The sequence below is a fragment of the Thamnophis sirtalis genome, unplaced genomic scaffold (genome assembly GCF_051295495.1).
Source record: "Thamnophis sirtalis isolate CommonGarterSnake01/CBP01778 unplaced genomic scaffold, rThaSir2_p1.2 scaffold_12, whole genome shotgun sequence".
Taxonomy (NCBI): domain Eukaryota; kingdom Metazoa; phylum Chordata; class Lepidosauria; order Squamata; family Natricidae; genus Thamnophis; species Thamnophis sirtalis.
The window spans coordinates 23,259,441-23,284,244 of NW_028261392.1; the positions used below are offsets into that span (position 1 = coordinate 23,259,441).

General features: G+C 39.8%; 1 protein-coding gene across 2 annotated transcripts in view; it reads left to right on the forward strand.

The window, feature by feature from the left end:
• The first annotated feature begins 2,411 nt into the window (after positions 1-2,411).
• The window catches only part of SCEL (sciellin), a 49,195-nt gene continuing 26,802 nt past the window's right edge, over positions 2,412-24,804 (forward strand). Inside the window, exons 1-8 of one of the 2 annotated variants that reach the window (XM_087726302.1) lie at positions 2,412-2,508; positions 10,865-10,934; positions 13,669-13,786; positions 15,408-15,470; positions 17,097-17,165; positions 20,552-20,620; positions 23,307-23,366; positions 24,089-24,139. In XM_087726302.1, coding sequence (XP_087582428.1) covers positions 10,892-10,934; positions 13,669-13,786; positions 15,408-15,470; positions 17,097-17,165; positions 20,552-20,620; positions 23,307-23,366; positions 24,089-24,139 — 473 coding nt within the window. In that variant the 5' untranslated portion in view covers positions 2,412-2,508; positions 10,865-10,891. The remainder of the gene's footprint in view (positions 2,509-10,864; positions 10,935-13,668; positions 13,787-15,407; positions 15,471-17,096; positions 17,166-20,551; positions 20,621-23,306; positions 23,367-24,088; positions 24,140-24,804) is intronic. The other variant, XM_087726303.1, reaches the window with a different exon arrangement.

Sequence of the window (24,804 nt, forward strand, 5' to 3'; positions counted from 1 at the left end):
TTTTATATATTTAGTGATCAAGTGGTCATGTCCAGAACATAAGCTGACATCAGATTCAGATTTAACTCCTGCAAAACCAAACCTTTTTTAATCAAGTTTAAATCTTTCAAAAATTCTATAACAATTAAACCATTCACAGGAAAATCCTTCACTCTTTACTAATTGTTCTCTTATCCTTTATCTTGAATGTTGCCAGATCGGCTTGTTATTAAACCTGTCATTATGCCAACGGGAAAGGCAGCTTCCTGAGCATCTGGGAAGGGAAAGGCCATGCCCTTGACCACCCTCCCACGGGCTGCCTTTTCCTCCTCTTGGGTGCACAACAAAGCAACCACTGAGTCCCCTGCCTCCTCATACCCAAGGCCACCCATTCCTCAGAACAGGAATTGGCTGCCTTGATGCACATTTAAATGTTCCACGCAACCAATTGGTCATGGAAAAGTATTCTTCTGTGATACCAGGGGTGGGTTCTGATTTCTGTTACTGTTGGTTCGCTCAGGGACGCTTCGTGTGCATGCGCAGAAACAAAAAACAAGATGGTGGTGCCTATGGCACCACTGATAGAACCGGTTCAGGAGTGTGGCCAGCCGAGTTACTACCTACTTGGCCGAATCAGTCCAAACCGCTAGGAACCCACCTCTGTGTGATATGCCCGGGATGAAGGGATGGGGTCAGAATGCTGGTGGATCAGTGGCGGGAGAGGAGTGCTGGTGGAGAGCTACCCAAGTAAGAGTGCCTCTTTTGGGTCAGCAATGGTGGGAGGGCCGAGGTGAAGTGGGCACGCTAAGATAGCCATGTTCATTTCAGGGGTGGGTTCCTACCAGTTTGCACCTATTCGGTAGAACCAGTTCGTTAAATCTACTGAACAGGTTAGAAGAGGTTCCATCAGTGGACCTGGGAAGCAGGCCACACCTACAGAAGAGGTTCCAAAAATTTTTGAAACCCACCACTGGTCCTTGGATATGATTATTCTGCACTATCATACTCATATTTATAAAACTCGATGCCTCTGTGAAAGCTAAAGATGACTACTGCGTTTGTGGTGCAATCAGAACATTGCGTGTGTTGAAGTTGTTTTAACGCAAACCAAAAATGCTTTTTAAAAAACAAGTTTACATCATATTCTTATGCATGCCAGTGCTGTGTGTGAGGTAATTTAAGGTGGTTCTGACAAGTATCGTCGGCATCTTCATATCCGGTCACATGGGTGGCAAGCCACTCCCATCCGGTCACATGGGTGGCAAGCCACTCCCACAAAGGAGGCCACACCCACAGAGTAGGTTCGAACAATTTTTGAAACCCACCACTGGTTCACTTGTCCCATTCCAGAGCTGGTATGATGGCAGGATATTTATGGCTTGCATTCAGCTTCTGTGAGGAAAAGAAGAATAAATAGTTAAGTGTAGATTAAAATGTCCTTCATACCGGGAGTGAAGTTTGGGGTAATTTTTTCCATTCTGCCCCCTGAAAAGGAAAAGGACAGTGGTCCCATAGGGAAAAGTGACGGGAGAAATGAACCCTGAACTGGAACGCATACCTGAAGGAAAACTTGGGGAAAGATGGCGCCCCAGTACAAGAACAAAGAGGGCAGATGGCACTGAAGTACTGCAAAGGCTTAGCTGGGATTCATCTTAGAAAAGAGAGAAAGGCTAGGGATGCACCATATTAATAAATAGGTCATTTATTGGTATAATCCCTAAATTATTTTGTTTATATAACATTAGTACATAAACAGGCTTTCCCATGTTCTGTTTTTTTGGGGGGGATTGGGGGGAAAGAATTTATTTTAGCAGCAATTTAATCATTACAGCCAAAATGCAATATTAGATTTGTATCTAATATTTGTATTATATGTAATTTCCCCCCAAATAAAGCCTGTTTTCCCCCAAAAATGTTGTTGATACATGTATGCGCATACATTTTATATTATATATAGATCAGGGGTTGGCAACCTTAAACACCCAAAGAGCCACAAAGGTCTTACCCGGAAACCAATCATTCAATTCTCGAGCCAACTAGAAGTCCAGTTTCCCCCACCATAGAGTCTCCTCCTAGCATGGCATCCTTTTTCTTCTACCCATCCTAACTGAAAGCCCTATCAATTTTGGAGCCGACCAGCGACAGGGAGCCACAGCAGAAGGATGAAAGAGCCACATACGGCTCCAGAGCTACAGGTTGCCAACCCCTGATATAGATATACACGAACGCATTCTTCATCTTATGGTAGAATTCTACCACACAGATACACACGTCCCATTTTGGAAATGAAGCAAGTATCAATGTAAAACAATAATAAACAACTTTAAGTTACTATAGTGTATTTATATTGTAAAAAAGGTGCCCTCCCTTTTCCACACCTTCCCTCTCCTCCCAGTGTGACTCATCCCTACTGAAGAAGCCACAAAGCTGTGAAGACCGTCGGGTGCAGACAATACTACTTATTTGTAAGCTGAACTGCACAACAGAATTTCTGGGGAATCTGGATTTGGACACTGGCTGCATAAAGAGGTAAGCAGATATTTATAGATCGGCATGAGATCTTTTCAAAAGCGTTCAGTTTATGATATTTAGAAGAGCAGGGCAATTGATGAACTTTCCTTCTCTATTTGGATTTGATTTACCACCTCGGAAGCTCAGACAGAATGCCCAAATACAATGCCTTTAAAATGCTTCTGGAAACTTAAGACGTTTTGCACTGTGATCCTTTGTTTCTGCTTATCAAAAGAATTGCTTAGAAGATGGTTTTTTTAATCTTAAAATCTCACCAGGGAGATCTAATCATGGGAGTACAATTGTACACAAGTTATATCCTCTCTATGACATAATAGTAAAACTACACTACTATCTGTCTTTCACAGCAAAGTATTAGATATTGAAAAAGTAAGGGTTTAGAGGCAAAATAATGATTTAAAGGAAGTAGTCACTATTTATTCTGCTTTAGTTTGCAAGAGAATAGTAAACTATTTAGAAACATAGTTATTTTTTTCACTATAATAAAGAATTAAGTTTGAGGGTATAAAAGTTTTCATTTAAAAAAAGAACAATTAAAGTGTTAACAGAAAACTCACACATATCAAAAATTGTACAGAGAAACTATCTCACCCCATAGCTAGTTACTATTTTAATTCTTTCAAGACTGAATCTTCATCTCCACCCAAATCCTGAAAAACCTGTTCCTGCAGCTTGCTTTATACTGAATAGACAAGGGATTTTCATTCTAGTTTCGCGTTCAAGTAGCATTCTTTTGCATATGTAATCTTGTTTTATGATTGGATTTAAAAGGGTTACCGACATAGAGAATATAATTTCTAAGTGTAAACAGAGATGAACACCAGTTAATAATATAGAAAGTGAATGAGTTGTCTCAAAGTTATGAGACAACTGGGGAGAGGATAATATTGAAAATTGAGTTTGGTTAACGCTCAAAGGAGATTTTTAAATCTTGCAAAATTTATATTGTCTTAAATACAGTTTTAGATTTCTCCATGTATAGCTTCTCCAGATGAGTGAAAGTTGTGGTTTCCAGCCCTTGCTGTCAAGATAGTTAGAAATTGTCTGGACTCTTATTCTCCACTGTGTTTTTATGGCTGACTGGTACTCTGAAGTATAGAACATAATAGGGCAGGTTTTTGCCTAAGATATGACCTGGAATAGAAATGACACCAGCATGAGGGTAGGGGGGAAAATGTTTATAGGTTAAAAAGTGATCAGTTGGAGATAGCTTATTGTCTTCTCTTACCTTGATTTTATGTACCACTGTCTCAGTGGTGGGTTCTGGATTCCATTGCAATCGGTATGGTGCAACAGGGCCCAGCGTCCATCACATGAATGTGTGCGGCACGCGCTCACATGCGGGCAGCGCGTGCGCATGCTTCCTTACCTCTTGTGATGCCTCTGTGAGTCTCCGCAATGCTCCAGCTGCTTGGTGGAGCGTTGCGCAAATTCTGTGTGCTCCACGCGTGTGCGTGGAAGCGCTGAAGAGCTCAAATACAGCTAAGGAGCTCAGGCGGGCAGGTGGGCCCTCCAGAGCACCATACCTGAATGGTAGTTGGTGCTCTGGGCAGGGCACTGGTACACTCGTACCGGGGTGTACCGCCTGCAACCCACCATTGCACTGTCTGCTGTGTGAAAGTTTTAACACAAGGTACAAAAGCTATGACATCAAAACTCCTACATGGTTCAAAAATCTTGCTTTTGACAACTGCATTTTGATCCATTTCTAGTTTAGTTCTTTTTGATTACCAAAATGAGCACCTGCGTGTTTTATAGTACTGTATAGTACCAAAGTCATACTTGCCACATAATATAATGGTTTATTAATATAATCACAATTTTGTTACATATTTTCAAACTGAAACTTTATATTTTGAGGTATTGGATGAGGACAGAAATGCAGAGGCAATCACTTTTACCTCAAGTGGCTGGTAGTTTATGTCCAGTTTGTCATTATTATAATACTGGATGAGGGCTCACAAGGCTCTTTTAAGATCTGCAGGTGTCCTGGAGAGGACCTGGGTACCTGAGAGACCGCCTGCTGCCAATTACCTCCAATAGACTGATTAGATCCCACAGATTAGGCCTCCTCCGAATTCCATCCGAATGCCGACTGGCGACTACCCAGAGGAGAGCCTTCTCTGTGGCTGCTCCGACCCTCTGGAACGAGCTCCCCGTGGAGATTCGAACCCTCACCACCCTCCAGGCTGTCCGCAAAGCCCTTAAAACCTGGCTGTTCCGACAGGCCTGGGGCTAAGAGCTTTTGCCCCCTCCTCGAATGGTATGACTGTTGTGTGCTTTTAAATTGTGTATTGTTATGTTCGTCTTTTTTATTCCTTGTCTGTACCCCCTCCCCTGATTTGAATTGTGAGCCGCCCTGAGTCCCCTTCGGGTGAAAAGGACGGCATATAAATGTAATAAATCAATCAATCAAATCAATCAATCGATTACTGCATTGTCTACGTAGAACAACAGGGTAATGCTATTTGTGTGTATGAGGGGTGTGATGATTTAGTTTAGTTAACCATTTTACCATGTCATGAATGTAGAAACTGAAGAATAGGAGATGTCAGGTCTACCTCAGCTAGGTGCCTAGCAGGGGTGGGTTGCTGCCGGTTTTACTACCAGTTTGCAACCTGCACAAAACGCGTGCACACTGTTCAATGTAAATTGTTTTTCATGCATGCGCAGAACAATTTACAGTAAACTGCACATGCACAGTCACTAAAAACCAAAATGGCGGCAGTCCCTTGGTAACCGGTTCGGGGGCATGGCAGGCCTGGGCCGCTGCCAGTTCTGCAACCCAGGCCTAAATTCCACTACTGGTTCAGCTGAACTGGGCTGAACTGGGAACAACCCACCTCTAGTCCCTAGAAAAGAAAGACTCTCAACTCCATTTGATTGAAGTGATAGGTTCTTTTACTAAAGATTACTGGTTGCAGCTAAAGCAAGTCTAGAACTGAATATTCCCGCACACAAGTTACAAGTTTTTTCCTTCCATGGCACTCCTCCCTTGATCAGATCCAACAGCACCCCACTATGATGTTTTGGGAACAAACTATGATGTTTTGCTTTGAGGTTAGTGCGTCTTGAAACATTTTCACATTATTTCCCAGACCAGGCATCCTTGGGTAGCTGGATCAATCTGGCTTAACATTTCTGGTTCCTCTCAGTACCATTCCCTCCCCCCTTGCCTTCTCCTCCTTCCCTCCTGCACGTCTTCCCCCAAATTGCTTCGCCCGCCCCTCCATTTATGGCATGATGCCAGCAAGCTTAGCAAAGATGGCAGAGCTGACAGGAGAAGTGTTGAAACATAAATTGCTGAACTGAGAAAAATGTCTCAAAGTTTGTAGCCCAGGGAAATAAAAATAGTCATTAAAAAAAACTCCCCCAGGTTTTAAACCACAACCTTTAATTATCAAACCAAGTGTAATAACCTTTGTGTCATTTTAGTTTTATTAGTAAACTTTAGAATGCATTGAGTGACAATAGATATCATTGACTCAGTAGAGGAAGTACTCATGCGTCACAAATAGGAATGATATCCATACACTCCTTCTGTCATCCTCAATGTGAAAATATTTATTTTTCTAACCTCTCTTCCAGGTCATTTATAAATAAATTGAACTTTACAGGGCTTGGAATGGGAGCTTCAACACCTCCATTCCACTTGACAAAAAGTCACTGACACGCGTTCATTGAGTACAATTCTTAAATCAGCCCTGTATCAACCGTATTTAATACAGTATAGTCCAGTTCACATTTTACCATCTTCTCTTCTAAAACCCAATCCTGACCGTTTAGTAATCTGTTCTAGAGTTTGTTTGGCTTTGACATGAAACAGTCCTGTAGTTACCTGGGCCATCTTTTTCCTCCTGTTTGAGTTTCAGAACTACTCATGCACAACTCAAACAGCTATCAGGCAAACTTGGACAATATCTGAACCTTTGCTTAGCCCTATATTCTCTGGCTTATTTTATTACTGAAATGTGACTGAAATGTCAAGGTGATTGAAAACTATACAGTATTGCAAAACACATTCATTTCATTTATACCTCTTGATGTTGAATATGATCCAAGAGTCTCAATAGATAAATATTTGTAATGTTGTTGGCTGATACTTTACATAATTGCCAGATAATTAAGATTTTTCCATCCTATAAGATTGTTCAAGGTGACTACTCTGATAAATACAGATTTTGGCCTGATCATAAACCTTCAACTATTAAGTTCTGGTTTCCATAGTGAACAAAAAAGCTTCAGGGTAATGCTATACACACAATGAGGGCTCCATAAAATGTTGAAAGTGTATGGAAAGTAATTTGGAGTCTTTCAGGACTATATATTATAAGAGGGGAAGCTAAAACTGTGCAACTCTACAAAATCGTTTAACTGTGATGTGGCTGTCAGAAAAGGGCTACACGTAGTCCTTGACTTATAACAGTTTGTTTAGTGGCTGTTTAAAATTACAACAGTACTGACAAACGTGACTTATACCGTTTTTCATAGTTACCACCTTTGCAGCATTTCCATGATCATGTGATCAAAATTCAGTTACTAAAAAAATTGTAAAATGGGACAAAACTCATTTAATAAATGTCTCACTTAACAACAGAAATTTTGGACTCAATAGTGGTCGTAAGTCGAGAATTACCTGTATTTGGCAAACCAAATACACGTTCACGTGGACTATGGACTATGAATTCCTCCGAAGGAAGTCCTTTGCCATAGACTGGATCGTCTACTCTACTTGGATGTGTAGTGAATCCTGGAGGGTGTTGGACTTGTTCCTCCTTCTATGACTCTGGGAACTGATATTTTTAAAGAAGCAATTATACTCAGTCATCTGTTGCCAAGAATGCACAGCTGTTTCTCTCTTCAAAAAAAATGACAGATTGCTTCCTCTTTTAATGGACCATAAGCAGCGCTATTACAACTGACTTGCTCTATCAAAATTAATGCACAAGAATCCAGTTTTTCTGCCTTACATTTATGTATTTATTTCTTAGCTTTTATCTTAGCTTTTAATTCTCCTTCCTCCTCCTATTTTCTCTAGGACAACAATCCTGTGAGGGGATTAATCTGAGAAAGAGAGACCTGGCCAAAGCCATCCAGACTGCTTTTATGCCTAATATGGGACTGAAACTCACAGTCTCCTGGTTTCTAGGCCAGCATTTTCTTCTTTTGAACTTGCTTGTGGGTCATCCCAAGGTTGGCTTGTAGTATTTATCATGGAGGCTGAACAGTTGAAGCCTGGAGCCCCCTAGACAATCTCCATATCAATGCCTCTGTCTTCCTTCTTTAACCTAACTAGTTGCATGCTTGACCCTCCCGAGCTCCGTTTTCACTGGCAGAGGGTTGCAGGAGGCCATTGCAGCAGAAAATGGAGCTTGCAAGGGCCATGCGCAGCCCTCCCAAGGTCCGTTTTCACTGGCAGAGGGTTGTAGGAGGCTGTCACAGACGAAAACGGATCTTGGAGCCCGTTTTCACTGACAGAGCACTCAGGCCACCACAGGTGCCCCCAACACAAGTGGTGCTGAGTTGTCCACTCCCACCCTGTCCATGCCCCCCCGCCCCCCCGAGGTCAAACACAATCCTGATGTGGCCCTCAATGAAATTGAGTTTGACACCCCTGCTATAGATGAAATCCAGACACTGCAAGCTCAATTAGAGTAGCAACACTTTAGTTAATATCAAGTCTCAAAACAAAATTTTCATTTATAATTATTTTCAAGTAACCATTGTTACAACACGAGGAAACTGAGAACAAAATGTAAATAAACTGTAAGTTTATTGTTTTAGTTATTTACTTACTAAACAAAGATTGATTACTCAAGAATGTCTATATTACCTTTTTGACATAATGATTTGATTCTATGATTTTTAACTGCCTTCCTCCTTCTCCCCCAGAATAACTTTTACATCCTTTACATTCCTTCCTTCCTATCTCATCTCCAAATATTATTCATGTACTGTATTAATTATCATACCCTAGTAATATCTTTCTGTGCAAACAGGATATGCTTATAGAAACAAAAAAAATAAACTCATGTGGGTTTAAAAAAAAACCCTGAGATAATAATAAAAGTAATAAATAGCCAAGTATGCTTCTAATATTTTATTTGCAGTTTGGCATTGTTCAGAATTTGGAATTTGGATTTTTTTATGGCTCATTTGCATTATTTGTTGATCTCATACAAAGGGCTGTTTTCCCCCTTAGTGCTGTCTAAGGGGAGTCCCAAAAAGGTGTGGAAGGTTGGCAGCCATTATTTTGCCAGAAAGTTTAGACTAAGGCCCTGGGAAGGGAAATGATCAAAGTAGGGGAAGGAACAGCCATGGGGGACAGCAAAGTTCATACCCATATTGTTTTCTGCAGTTCAGCAGTGAGGAAAGGCTTTGAGACAATAACATCCAAACTTCAAAAGCTTGTAAGTACTGTGGTTCTAAGGAAATGCCCTGCGTTGGCAGAATGCTTAGCATGCTATATCTATTTTTTTTCTTTTCACATTTTCTTACATTATACTCTATAAGCCTTGAGCAATTGCATTTAGAAATAAAGGTTACAAGTCCTGCGTTCTTCTGATAAAACTACATGAATGAATGGTTTTGTAATAATATCTAAATGGAAAGGAAAAATATGTTTGTTTATTCTATGATCAGAGAGCTAAGTTCTAAGTTGTATATAAACATGTTTGAAGTCAGCACAGCAACGGCAACTTTTTCTGAGTGTGCCTCACAATCATTTTCACACTTAAAATGAAAAGGTGTCAAAAGATTTTTAATAGCAATAGCACTTAAGACTTAAATACTGCTTCACAGTGCTTTACAGACCTCTCTAAGCAGTTTACAGAATCAGCCTATTGCCTCCAACAATCTGGGTCCTCATTTTACTGACCTCCGAAAGATAGAAGGCTGAGTCAACCTTGAGCCAGTGAGACCCCATCTGTTGAACTGCTGGCAGTCAGTAGAATTAGACTGCAATACTGCATTATAACTACTGCACTCTCATGGGTCATTAATATTTCAGGGATGCTACTGGAATCTCCTTGAACATTGTTGAATGTTGTAGCTGTTGGTTTACTGGTGATTCTGCTCTCAGCTGCTGAGCGAGTAGTGTTTCATTTCTACGTGACATTGACTTTTTCCTCTATGACTAGAGTTGGAACAAACAAATTGGCTTGCGACATGCCTGCAGGAAGTGCAGAGAAATATTCATAGGCTTATTTGAGGCTTTTAAAATCAAAAGTGTAGAAATTAATGTCTGATTTTTAATTTGAATGTCTAAGTCACATTCAAAACATTTGCAGGTAGTACATTTACCAGTGGTGGGATTCAAATAATTTAACAACTGGTTTTCTGCCCTAATGACCAGGTGGGTAGGCGTGGCTGGTGGTCATGTGACTGGGTGGGTGTGGCCAACTCAACGTCACATCGATGGGCACTTCGCCTTAGCGGTTACAGTGTAATAAAGGTTAACGGGAAAGGCAGTTTCTGTAAGCAGGGCAATAAAGATTAGGCTAGAAACAATACCAGAATGTTTCGTTCCTGCCTTCCTTACAGGATTAGCCCTGTAAAGTAGAAAAAACAAAATGAGATTTCTTCTAACAACTGGTTCTCGGAACTGCTTAGAAAGTTAACAACCAGTTCTCCCGAATAGGTGCGAACTGGCTGAATCCCACCACTGAGTCAGACAATGTTTTATGTCCCACCAGTGAAAATGGGAAGGAAAGGGTGTTTCTCAACATAATCCAGACGAAAGTGGCATAAGCAGAAATTTGGGGGGGAAGCCTACTAATGGCATTTTCCTTGCATGAACTTAAAATAGAATAATGTTGTAAGCAGTTGATCCTTTGCAGCTTGCTATATTTTTCATGGATAGTTCTCTCTGTTTTCTACACTTTCCCATGGAGATAAAGTGACATTGAGATGGGTTTTATTTTAAGTTATGACACTTTTTGTTGATTTAATTTAAGTTTATCTCCAGGGCAGTTAAGCTTTTCATATTTGAGTGGGCACTTCTAAAATTATAGGCATGTTGCAGGCCTTGGGTCACTATTACAGAATAAAAGCAGTCCTCAACTAAACGACTACAGTTGGGACCAGAATTCCAGATGTAAGTCATTTTGGCTATGCTCTTTCCAGGCTCGGAGGCAAAATTCAATGAGCACTAGCTGCAAGACCATTAAAGGAAATTATTGGGTTCATATCCTGATTAAATATAACTGGTTAGCCACTATGGGAAAAGAAACCAGTTTGTGTTTCATCTGATCCAGCAAAGTTTTTGCATGTGGGTAGTACAGGAAAAGGATGCATTCTGATGCCATGTTCTGATTTTTGACCACTTCTGTTTTGTGTTTTTACATTATTTTAGGACAAACTGGATATAGCCCTGAATAAAATGTCAACATTCACTGTAGGAAAAGCAAAGCATAACAAAAATGGTAATATAATTCCTCTTTTAGTTTTGTTTCAATTGCATTGATTGATCTGTTGGAAGAAATGTCCTTCTGGGTTCAGTTCCTAGTGGGGGAAAAGACACTGGAAACATGGCGGCTGCTTGGAAAGGTGGTTTAATGGTGGACAGGACCACATGGCTTGAGTTCCTGAACAGAAAAGGGGGATCATGTGCTTCCAGATGTTGGGTGAAGAAGAAAAAGAGACCGAGAGGTTGAAAGTCCCTGGTTTTATGCCCTCTCTGGCCTTTGAGCTTAAGCTTCTATTCTGATTGGTTGTCAGACTCTGTAGGCTGTGAGTCCACGTTTGGTTGAGCATAGCTTCTTCCCAGGTGCCTTGCATTGATGGGTAAAGGGCTAATACTATCATGTCTTAATTCCATCACCTTGGAGCTGAAGGGGATCTTTGTTATGTAGAATAGACTGGTTCTGGCTTTTATAATGGCCCATTGACAAAGGTGGGGGATATTAAGAGTGAGTCTGCTTCCTGCCTAAAAACATGCTTCTCCATTTCTGATACAGGGAAATATAATATTCCGTTTTTTCAATATTTCCCAGGATATTTCATTTTTCTAGGAGAAGGGTGGGTTTTAACTTCCTACAAATCACTAAAAGGAAATATGAAGAACTGAAATGCCTTGCAACAATGTGCGTGTGTGTGTGCATGCGCGCATGTGTGTAGGGAAGATTGGTGCTTTCCTGCATTAAGAATAAAACATGCAGTTTAATTGCAAATGCATTGATTAAACTTCTATCACCACTTTTAAGCTGTAAACGTTATTTTAGCAATGTGTTTTGCAGCTGTTAAATACTGTGATTAACTAGCAGCTTGATTTTAAATTCAGAAAATCACTTGAAGCTTCGCTTGCATTGGTGCAAACAAGACAGTGTTCAAGCCTAAATATTTTAACCAGGGAGGAAGCAAACAATTTAAAAATTGTTAGTGTTCATAATATTAATTGTTAATAATAATGTTGATAATTAATTAATAATAATGTTAATAACAACTTGACTACTATTGGCATTGACCAATTCATCATCAGTTAGGCAACCATATTCTGTTGTTTTTCTGCTGTTACAAAAAGGAGTTTTACTAGAAACAGCTTACATCCTGTGATGATACCTTTAGCATCATCAAACACCCACATCTGCCTATCCCAGGTTCTTGGGGAAAACTCAATAGGTGAACAAAAAATGCCAAATCCATTCTGAACACCTGGCTGACTGTGCAATGAACCATAATCAAAATTGCCTACAAAAACAAAACAAAACGAAGAATAGAAATGTTGGCAGTAGAGGAAACCAGCAAAGCTATTGCATTGTTTTCATTTTGAAGCCAGGCACTCTCATCTCTTCCTCAGAAAGAACAAAGTTCTCCAACTAGAGAAGATTTGAAATAAAGAATACTGAGTATCTAGAACAGCAGAAAACAACAGAATAAGATTGCCTATAGTGAAGCTCGTTCCAACTAAATAGTTAACACAAATAGCATTAAAAGATGCAAATACTGTAATAAGAAATAAAAGCACCACTTCGCTGCTAGATACAAACCAAGTAATGCATAGCAATTCCAGATCTAACTGAATACCTGGGATGCAAAATCGACAAAGAAGGGTGGGAAAAGCCAAGCAATGCATCATCAAAATAGAAGATCGGGGCCAGCAAGGTGAGATCAGATGCAAGCAGGCTAGAACAGATGAAAGAAAAGAAGCTAAAGGTTTAAAAAAAGATCAAAGAAGATCTGATAAAAAATGTCACTTAGAAACAAGGAAGATCAAGGAAGCACTGGAAATAATGAAGCAGCAAATAAAGTCAAGAAGATCAGCAGATACAATGCTTGAATTGCAAATTATAGGCAGACTATCCAATTTCAATTCAATTCAGGAATTACGTGTTCTTTATAAAGGCAGAAGTGTATATAGCTGCCAAAATGTATCTTGGACACATTTCAAATAATGTATCTGGCTACATTCTTGCACAAGCTAATTTGAAACTTTGTTCTATCAAATCCGTCACTTTTCAGAGTGAGATGGGTGGCATGTAAGTTTAACAATAGTTAACGTCAGAATGGTTTACTTTTAGATACTGTAGATATGCAGAAATGTTGCACTTTGTAAGAGTTTGAGAAGAAAAACAATGAAGGAACAAATACATTGAAGACTAATACCAGGTTGACTTTTTCTAGATTTGGAGGCTAAGCAGCCAAGCTAAGCAAATATTTTAAGTTAATAGTTGGATGGGTAGCTAGTGTGGTATGTTAGACCAGGAAGCTAAAAACAATTCTGGAAGAAAGTATAAGATAGAGGTATAGGATAAAGGCTTGGCATTCTATCCAGATGTAACCACATGTCATTTGGCAACTTGAAAGATGGTTAAGCGCCCCATCCCAAACTCCCTTTTATACCCACCCATTCTCTCCCCATCACGCAATTGATGTTTTTCCCACCAGCAGGCAATGTTTGGTAGAGTCAGAATACTAGAAGAATTCACAACATATAAAAACAATAAACTTTAAATATTTTTTAAAAAACCTGTACCAACATCATTCCTGAGACAAAATTAAGCTTGGCAGTTGAGGCATCCAAACTTAAGTTGGCACAGTTTTCTGCCAACTCAGAGATTGGAGGAATGACTCCTGGGGCAACTAAAGTCTGTGGTATTCCAAAAAGATTTAATTACATTGTACTATGTACTGTCTAATGTACTGCTGATATATTTACAGAGACTAAGAATGCTTCCCTTGCGATGAAGAGCAGACAGCAAGTTATTAATGAGGTCAACAAGCGAAGAACCCTTTTGCAAGATAATAGCTGGATAAAGAAGAAGCCTGAAGAGGAAGGGTAAGGAAAGAACCCACTGGCTTTTTGGCAATAGGGTCACATGGCACGGAAGGATCTATTACCTCATTCTAAATGATTAATCAAAGGTATTAAAGCCAGAGGTGGTATTCAGCCAGTTCTCTCCGGTTCAGGCGAACCGTTAGCGGTGGCTGTGGGAGCCTCTGCCTAGCCGCCCCAACATAATGTATGACCTTCTGCGCATGCGCTCACATTTGTGAACTGGGAGGGATGGTAAGTGGATCCCACTGCTGATTAAAGCTAAAATAATGAATGGTGAGAGACTAAACTGTAGGGTTCCACCACAAAACCGCGGTAGACAAAAGCGCGCTCGACGAAAGCGCGTACGTGATGTCATCACAGCGCGACGAAAACATCGCGCTGTGATCAATAAATGTAAAAATAAAGCGAAAACCTTACCCTAACCCCCCCAAACCTAACCCTAAACCTAACCCTTAACCTAAGCCTAAATCTAACCCTAAACCTAACCCTTAACCTAATGCTAAACCTAACGCTAACCTTTAACCTAACGCTAAACGTAACCCTAATGCTCTAAACCTAACCCTAACCCTTAACCTAACCCTAACCCTAACCCTAACCCTTACCTTTATGTGAATCGGCTTGCTTTAATTTTATTTTTATTTCAATTTTTAATTTTTTCCATCGCGCTGTGATGACGTCAAATGCGCGCTTTCGGCGAGCGCGCTTTTGTGGACCGCAGTTTTGACGGGTCACGAAACTGTAGGTCTAATTCAATATTCAAGAAGTCTAGTAGTGTATTATATGAGTCTAATGGTATATGCATTTTGGATTTTCCCTTCTTGATGTAATAGGTTGCAAAAAAAGGGATTGGTTACTTTTACTAAAAGTTTGAAGTGCTTCTTTGGAAAGGATGCGTGAGATTAGTTTGAAAGCAACCTAAGGGATTGAAAACCATATATCACTCTAGAATCACAAATTACTCAGTTCTGGATTTAAAGTGTTAGTTTCCTTTGGACGTCATGAAGATCCAGGGTTTATTTGGACAGGGTTGAATTGCGGTGAACTTGGATTTGGATGCTTTCCATTTTCTCCTCTTACTGTAGTCCACTTTAAAATACCTAAAGCATATTGCGTTAATCAGATTTGAAAGTGTCATTGAAACTTACAGCTTTAAAAAACCCAGTTTCCTAAACTTTTGCTATGATGTATAGTTCAATTTACAGATATTCCATAACTTATGAACATTCATTTAGCAGCCATTCAAAGTTAAGACTGTATTGAATGACTTAGAACTGCCACATCATCTCCGTGATCCATCACATGATTGTGATTCAAGCATTGGAATCCAGCATGTAATTTTGACAGTGGCAGTGTCCCAAGGTCACATGATTGTCATTTGCAATCATTCCACCCAGTTCCCAATAAGCAAACTCTATGGGAAAACCACCAGGGGAGTTTTAAAAAATCGTGATCAAGTGATGTCTTACTTAACGATCATGGTTATAAAATCAGGTGCAGCCACATGAGGCCTCACTGAACAATCACACCAGTGAACAATAGATTTTCCAGTCCAACTGTGGTTGTAAGTCAAGGACTGTCTGTACTATATTTAAGGGTGATATCTAATTTTTGTTTATTGCAGCACCAATGAAAACTATGGCAGAGTGGTTCTTAATCAGTATAAATCACAAGAGAACTTGCACAGGTACAATGTCATTTTAATGTATATATTCTTTCCTTATGCCCATTTCATCTGCAATGTTGCAATTCATTGTACTGTTAATAATGTATAAGAACCTAATGAATTAATTGAGCAAAGTCAGGCCTTTCCACTAATCTCTTAAGAGGAGTTTTAAGAGGAAATAATTAGCATTGAATTTGTAATAAAAGTGGAATCTCCTTTTATTATGAGTTTTGTAGGGCAGAAAAAAATACTACTTCCTGTCTCTTGAACAATTTATTCATTAAATTGAGGTCTGATATTGCTGGTGTTAATAAGGTAAAGGTTCCCCTCGCACATATGTGCTAGTTTTTCCCGACTCTAGGGAGTGGTGCTCATCTCTGTTTCAAAGTTGAAGAGCTAGCGCTGTCCGAAGACATCTCAGTGGTCATGTGGCCGACATGACTATATTCTAGGCTGCAAATCTTTGGATGACCAATAGAAGACCAATCAGGAAACACAAATTCCTTGTTTCCATTTCTGGCCATTCAGAAAATAACTTTTTCAGGTCAAATATGGTAACCGTAATGGAAAGTGATTTTATTTTAGTTTTGTTTTCCAATACGGTTCCACCACAAAACCACGGTAGACTAAAGCGTGTGTGACTAAAGCGCGGTGACAAAACCGCACCGTCAAAACCGCGCGACAACAGCGCGCCGACAACAGCGCGCTGACAGAAGCGCGCTGTAACATAACCCTAAAAATAACCCTAAACCTAACGCTAAACCTAACGCTAAACCTACCCTAAACCTACCCTAAACCTAACCCTAAACCTAACCCAAAACCTAACCCTAAACCTTACCTTAAGTTAAATCGCGCTTCTGTCGGCGCGCTGTTGTGGGCGCGCTGTTGTGGGCACGCTTTTGACATCACGGTTTTAGCGCCGCGGTGTTGTCGGCGTGCTTTAGTCTACCGCGGTTATGTCGTGCCATGTTCACATACAAGATATCAAATTATGGAAAGAAGTGATTTTATTTATTTTAAGGATAAAAGCTCTATGATTTAAGCCTGCTTGGGCTAAACACATGTCCATCATGCAACAAAAATAAAATAAAATTTAATAAAATATAAAAATAAATTAATTAAAAAGAAAACAAGCAGCAAATAAACTCAAAGGACAAACTCGATGGACCATTAGATTTGTTTTTTGCCATCACTTCCCTATTTTTTATGTTCCTAATTTTGCATAATTGGATTAAGGCATTTCCTGTGATTTGTAATAGAGACATTCTGCAATAATATTGCAAATAACAAATTTGCGAATGCTGAAACCTCAGGAAGAATTTGTTACTATGTCTTGGATGCAACATAGATTAATTGAAATTGATACAATTTAGACGTAAATAACAAAAGCTTATTACACTTTTCTTATTTATAGCATACTTAATTGTGAAGATAATTTATAATATTAAATGTATGTTATTTAATAAAAATATTATTTTAAACAATATTGTATTAATTATATTAGCAGAGATGCTGTGATACTTTAGTTTATTCCATAGTTCCAAAGATAATTTTATATAGGCTAAATAGCTGGTAAATGTCATATGTCTGTGAGAGGATAACAAATTATTAATTAACTATCATGAAATCTTCCTTTCTTAATAATAGGAACATGGAAGCGGAGGATGATGAGAAAGCTATTCTTAATCGATACAGATCTGATACTACTTTAGACAGGTAAAAATTGATTTACGCTTATTTTGTTTTGCTTTTGTACCCGTATTATGCAATCTGAATGAAAGCAAATTTCTTCAGGTTAAAAAGCTTTATTAATTTAAGCATTTCGTTTATATTTTATGACTATGATGTAACATAGTTTTATATTTGAATTAAATCTCTCTGCTAAATTTTAAGCTCATCTGCAATTCAATTCAATACAGGTGTATACTCTATAGTGACTTAAGCCAATATATTTTATGAAACAGGCTTTAATTCTCTGCTCCTACTTTATACAGTAGTTGCCTTGATTTGCATCACAGATCTGACACTCTTAAATTAGTCTAAGATAATTTTGAATGTTGTTGTTGTGAAGATTCACAATCCTCAAAGCGATTTGAAAGATAGGTAGAATGTAAACAATCTGTAACAATCTATTTCAGCTCCTACAGATTGAAGATTCTCATCTCAGGTTGTCTGAAGAAATTAATTGACTCAAAATTATGCTATAAAATTATCAGTTCTATATTTCTCAGACCAGAGCTTGGGCTACAGTTTAGCTGTCTCCTGTATTTTGTACTTTCTTAAGTATTGTGATGCAGTTTTCGGGTTTAGGATACCTTAAAAAAAACAGAATGTGTAATGTACCAAAGAAACAGTTGTTAAAATCAAGTCCAGTTTAATATAGAAAAATGCTAACTGGCTTCGATTACTTAATGGAAAAATGATTGTCAAAAGAATTTATTTATTTATTTGGTATAGTCCAAATGAGTTTAGTCTCTATATCTGAGAGAAATTTACCAATCCAATCCCATGTGTACTTCCCAGGATTTATCAGGACATCTAAATGAATGCCATTAAAGCCTGGTGCTTTACCATATTCTAGATTATCAATGACAGTGTCAATTTCCTTCAAAGAGAAGGGACAAGAGTACTCAGAAAGTATTCAGCCTGACTGCCAAAAAGCTGAAAGTGCTTTCTTGATGAGAAAGGAGTGTCCTTTCACTTACACTGAGTGTTTATTGTGCAAGTTTTCTACCTGTGTCCAATTTCCTTAATAGCCTCCAAGCTTTCCTACTCCGTATGCTGAAATTTAGTGATTCTGTGTATTGTTCCCACTTCTTACATCACACTGGACCCAAGTTGTGTAAAAGATCATTGGGGAATTCCAAGTCACTGCTGTGTAGGAAGATGTGATAGAACCTTCAGTTTCTTCATTGCATCCTGGGATGTATTCTCTTCTAAATCCTTGAAGTATTTGTCTTTTCACCAAGGTGATTATTGCCTTCACAAATCTATGATAGTGCTGACTGCTTGGTGAAAATCTGTGATATCTATTTTTATCAAGATTTTGGGCAAATTTGGGCCAGTTGGCTTTTTTAAAGTTCTTCATGGGTCTAAGGATAGAGTGAATTAGGGGAATGTAGATTCCAACTTCTAGCAAGATACAATGGTATTGGCTGTGCGGGAATATATCCATTACTTAGCGGTTTATAGGGACTGGCTGCAAGTTTGGCCAAAGCACAAGTCTGGATCAGTTCCATTCCACTGATTTAAACATGCCCTTATCTTTAGCGTTGAAAATCAGTTGGACTTTGCTGCTCCCCAATTGGACAATTGTTCATTGTTGTCATCAATAGAATGGCCAATTAATGTGATGGCTATTGAAATCGCCCATGTAGATTGTTTAATGCAGCTTGATGTTCAGGACATGCTGCGGCCTTGATGTCAGAGGTGGTTTTTAGATATTCACTATTGTTAGATCACCTAGTTTGAAAACTACTTCATGTGTATTGTTGTTTGTAGAGACTGACCATAAGGAGGTATTCTCTGTATTCCTTCTAATATACGTAGCTGTGGTGATAAGTGGCTCCCAACAGGTCATAGACATGAATCTTGCCTCTTCTGAGTTGTTGTTGTTCTTCATTTTCTATGAGTAATGCTAGAGGACACCCGATGTGCCCATCTTCAGGTTGCCTTCGCAGGTCTAGGGCTTCTTACTGTAGGATGTTAGCATCCACCCCTCTCCCAGAAAATGAAATATTTTAGGAAATATTAAAAGGGCAGAAGATTTCCCCCTAAAGGGAGGCAGAAACTCATTCCCTCCCCTCCACATTTGTTCATGAAGAGCCAGAGAAACATGTTTTAGGCAGGAAACAGGCTCACTCTTAATAGCTGCCCCCACCTTTGTCAATGGGCCATTAAAAGGCCTGAGCCAGTCTATTCTACATAACAAAGATATACTTCCTTCAGGCAGACACATCTGCAACAGAAACTCACCACATGGCACCTGGGAACTCAACCAAGCTTGGGACTCAAAAGACACACAACCTATAAAGTTAGCTAAGACCACCCACCCATCCCTGGGAGTCTGACAACCAATCAGAATACATTTCTTACACAGGAACAGGAAACAGAGAGGTGGGGCTGAACAGAGGGTATAAAAAACTCAGGAACTTTCAGCAAGCCCCTTTCCCTTCTTTTTCTTCACTCAACATCTTTGAAGCATGTGATCACCTTTTCTGTTCAGGACCTCAAGCCATGTAGTCCTGTCCACCATTAAAAGCATCTTTCCAAACAGCCTCCATGTTTCCAGTGTCTTTTTCCCCACTTGGAGCTGAGCCCAGATGGACATTTCTTCCAACATCACAATCACCTCAGTGTAGGCAGTCCAAGGGCTGCTGTGGCTGCACAATAGCAACTCTCTGTGCACAAGGCGAAAGCAGTTCCGCACACCCCTTCCTCTCTTTTGGGCTCAGAGGTCCAAGAACCAGACACATTCTCTTCACTCAGTCAGAGACCAATAGCCAAATCAACAGCCATTTTAGCTGTAAGCAATGCTGGGTTTCTGTTTGAATGCCATGGGAATGCAGGAAATTGGGTTAATTCCCTGACCACGCTTAAGTCAACTGCAAACACGTGCCAGGAAAGGGCTTATGTGTTGTCTTTGGTGTAATTTTGTTGTCTTAAAGGAAATAGGTGTTAAACATAACTTCCTCTTTGGTTCGGTGTAATGACTGTGTTTTAAAGAGAATTGTCTATGTCTTTAGGTTGCAGTAAACTTCCCAATCAATCATGTTTGATGATTAAGGGAACATTTGAAGTGGTCACTTTAATTGCAGAGACTCTTTGCTTCTTTGTTAAAGGACTTGGTAGACTATTTTAATTTGACTGCCATGGAACACTAATTCAAGAAAAATAATAAATTCAATTGATAAAATAATATTTTACTATATTAGAAAAAAATTCTAAGTAACATAGTGCTGGTCACTGGGGAACTGCATGAAAAAGCTAATGGTTTCTTTTTACTTTCAAATAAATACTAGCTTTTAATTTTAAAGCTACTCTTTACATTGTAAAAGCTAATATCCTTTATATTTAATGTGAAAACTATCTTTGCTATTTAGGATTCCTGGCAGAAGTGATACTAATAAGGTAAACACCTCGCCTGTCTTAGACAGCAGGACAAATAAGAGGTATGTACACATCAGCTGGGGAAGTATGTACCTGATTTGTAACTTTTCTGAGACTAAGCTTTTAAATTTTGTTATAGCTTATTTGCCTTCCTCAGATCTGGATAAATTTTATGAGTTGTATCTCACAAAAATAGTTAACACTATAAAAAAGCCCGATTTATTAAATAAGTAGGTATGGTTTAGTGACCGTTTCTCACTTTACGGCCATTGCAAACCTACTCATGGTCACTTGATCGAAATTCAGGTATTTGGCAACTGGGTCACGCATTTATGAGCATTGCCGTATCCTGGGGTCATGTGATCCCCTTTTGTGACCCTCTGGCAAGCAAAGTCAACGGAGAATCCAGATGCACTTAACAACCATGTTACTAACTCGACAAATGCAATGATTCACTTAAGAACTGTGGCAAGAAAGGTCATAAAATGGGGGGAAACTCACTTAACAAATGTTTCACTTAGTGACATAAATTTTGGGCTCAATTGTTGCAACTGAAGGACTACTTGCCTGCCACTATGGAGAGAATGAGAAGATAGGAATTACAGTTCGTTTTCTTGACCTGCCACCTCAGTGTAACAACTAGTAAGGGGAACTGGGTATCCTATATGGGATTCTTCTGAGGATGAAATTAGTTTACTGCTACAGTTTGTGTGTGTGTGTTTCCTCCTATCAAAATAAGTGTGGCCTCTGGTTTGATCCACTAAAGGAAGTTCCTCCAAGAGCCATGAATTACATATGAGCCAAGGTGGCGCAGTGGTTAAATGCAGCACTGCAGGCTACTGCTAGATCAGCAGGTCAGCGGTTCAAATCTCACCGGCTCAGGGTTGACTCAGCCTTCCATCCTTCCGAGGTGGGTAAAATGAGGACCCAGATTGTTGGGGGCAATATGCTGACTCTCTGTAAACCGCTTAGAGAGGCCTGAAAGGCCTATGAAGCGGTATATAAGTCTACTGCTATTGCTATATATTCTTCCTGTGACTACAAATAGTAGTGGAGGGCAGATGGGGAATGTGTAGTCAAACATCTTGGATGGTGCTATTTGTACCTATGAGTTGTGTAAAATCTAATGAGTTTTAATCATGCAGTGTCTTGACCAGAAAGAATTCCCTTCCGTTTTAGTTACAAAATTAAGTGAATGGTCTTAGCAGCCATAGTTAGTTCTTAGTTCAGAGGTGTCAAAACTCGATTTCATTGAAGACTGTATCAGGGTTGTGTTTGACCTTGGGGGCTGGGCTGGGCATGGCTAGGGTGGGAGTGGCCATCTTGACATCACTCATGTCGGAAGTGGGGGAGCGGCTATGGTGGCCCAAGCACTCTGTCAGTGAAAACGGAGTTCCACCGGCCAGTCCTTCGCTGTTCCCACGGATCAGATCTAAGCATCCCATGGGCCAGATTCGGCTCATGGGCCTTGAGTTTGATACCCCTGTCTTAGTTTAAGAAGCCCATAGAGTTGTAAATATATACGTGTAAATTGCCAATATGGAACTCTTGTAAATATTGCAGGAAGTTTAAATAATTTATCATTGTAACTAATTAGTCTCTGAAAGGCTGATTTCATGTGTTGGAATCAGGAACCCATGTTGTGAAGGTGTAAGGAAGACAAGACACATTCACAGATAAAGGAGGCAGTAAGCAACATCATGTACCTGAGAAACACAGGGACTGTGAGAAGGAGACCCAAAATAACCCTGCCTTGATTCTGTACAGTATAAGTGGAGGCAGAGGGAATGTCTAGCAGATTACCACAGAGTTCCCATAGTCCTTGTAATGTCTATTTCCTTATCTGATCTACCAAAGGGCTGGCAGATGGCTGAAGTGAGAGGGTGAATATGGAAGAGGAGGAGGGCAGGGCCATCTGTAGAGAGGGAAGATGCTTACAGAAGTAGTGTAAAACTGACACTTCAAATTCCATCTCTTTTGTACGCGTGTCGCGCACATGTTCAAAAGATGTGGCTCTTATATTGCGACGGTGCGACACTTACTTTGAATAAATTCTAGCAGTTGCCTCAGGAAGAGGCTTGCTGATTCACTTTTCACAAAGTACCTTCACTTTTTCTGGTTGAATCTTTACAAATCTTTAATAAATCAAAGATAAAAAGATAAAGGTTCTCCTCGCACATATGTGCTAGTCGTTCCCATCTCTGGGGCGCGGTGCTCATCTCTGTTTCAAAGCCAAAGAGCCAGTGCTGTCCGAAGACATCTCTGTGGTCATGTGGCTGGCATGACTAAATGCCGAAGGTGCACGGAACGCTGTTACCTTCCCACCAAAGGTGGTCCCTATTTTTCTACTTGCAATTCCACGTGCTTTCGAACTGCTAGGTTGGCAGAAGCTGGGACAAGTAACAAGAGCTCACTCCGTTCCACGGCACTAGGGATTTGAACCTCCGAACTGCCGAACTTTCTGATCAACAAGCTCAGTGTCTTAGCCACTGAGCCACTGCATCCCACTAAATCAAAGATAGCTGTTTCTTTTGTGGCTTCCTCCACCCTCTAAACATGGACATTATCATTTTCAATGATTTCCTGGAAGGACTGTGCTTGGCAGGTTTTGTCTTGTAAATTGCTAAAAAGATAGATCCATGGTCATTAGAAGGTAGCAGTTAGAGAGTTTTGGTGCTTCTCGGTTATCAGCTAAATTTCAGCGTATATTGAGAATAAATCGCCTTCGCTTTTGTTTCAAATTTGCAGGCACCAAGATATAGATGATTTTATCAAAGTGAATCATACCTCTAAATGGGAAGAGAAGTGGTAAGTCTTCAAGTGAAATCAGCACTGAGATTGTATTTTGAAAAGAGTATTGTTTTAATTTTTCCTAGTCGTTATGGATTGGATGTATATAGTTGTGCTAACTGTGCTAAAGTAAAACTAACCTTTAGATGACCTTAACTGTTAACTATGCTAAAGTGAAACTAACCGTTAGATGACACTAACTGTTTTAGAGGGAAATGTAGAACATTTATATTTGGGCAGGCTTTTTCTTGTTCTTTGATTGGTTTTGGTCCTGTGGGCCTAGAGTATAAATCACAGGCATTTGTCTGCAGTTCCCCAGTTCCATTTTGAGTCAATAAAAGCTGTTGCAGCTATGCTGGTCTGGTTCTTGCCTACTGAAGCCCTACAATAATTATTGCCTACAATAATTGTCACACACCCCCGAAAAAACCATGTGAAGCTAACATTGATAAGGAGGCAATGCTTATCCATTTATGCTTCCTTGTAGAACTTTAAAACATATATTCATACCCACTTCTTTCCAAGTATTATGTAGCTATATTGTTCATACACATTATTTGTTAAATTTATACCTTGTCTTTTCATTCAAATAAACCAGTGTTGCTAATAATAGCTACTTGCAGATGGAATCCAGGATTGTAATTCAGATGTTAAATGTATTTAAAAAAAGGAATTAAAGCTCAATAACAATTCGACCTGCTTGAAATCTTTGTACTGATTTTGTTTCATGTTTAAACAAGCCACGACTTGGACAACCTGATTGAAGTCAAAGATGACAACAGCAAGGAGGGGTAAGTCTCCATTCACTTTCTGGTATAGGTACAGATTGTCCTCAACTTACAGCAGTTCATTTAGTGACTGTTCAAAGCAGGGGTGGGTTCCTGCCAGTTCTAACCTCTTCTATAGAAGAGGTTCCACAAACCTACTGTGCCATTTAGAACCGGTTCCAGCTCCCTCCCTCCGCCAGTCTGCACATCATCAAGATGAAGAGTGAGAGGAGGAATTCTGGGAGTTGAAGTCCACAAGTCTTCAAGCTGTCAAGTTTGAACACCCCTGAGGTTTTTTCCCCTAAAGGGTTAGGGGTGCAAGGGTCTTGTAACTTGACAGCTTTAAGACTTATGTGCTTCAATGCTAGAGTTCCTGAGCCAACATGACGAGGAGGAATTCTGGGAGTTGAAGTCCACAAGTCTTAAAGCTGTCAAGTTTGAACACCCCTGAGGGTTTTTTCCCTAAAGCGTTAGGGGTGCAAGGGTCTTGTAATTGACAGTTTTAAGATTTGTGTGCTTCAATGCCAGAGTTCCTGAGCCAACATTTTGGTTGCTAAGCAAGAGCATTGTTAAGTGAATTTCACCACATTTTACAAGTTGGCCACGCCCACCCAGTCACATGGCTGGCAAGCCATGCCCACCAAGTCACATGGCTGGCAAGCCACTCCCACAAAGCAGGCCACACCTAT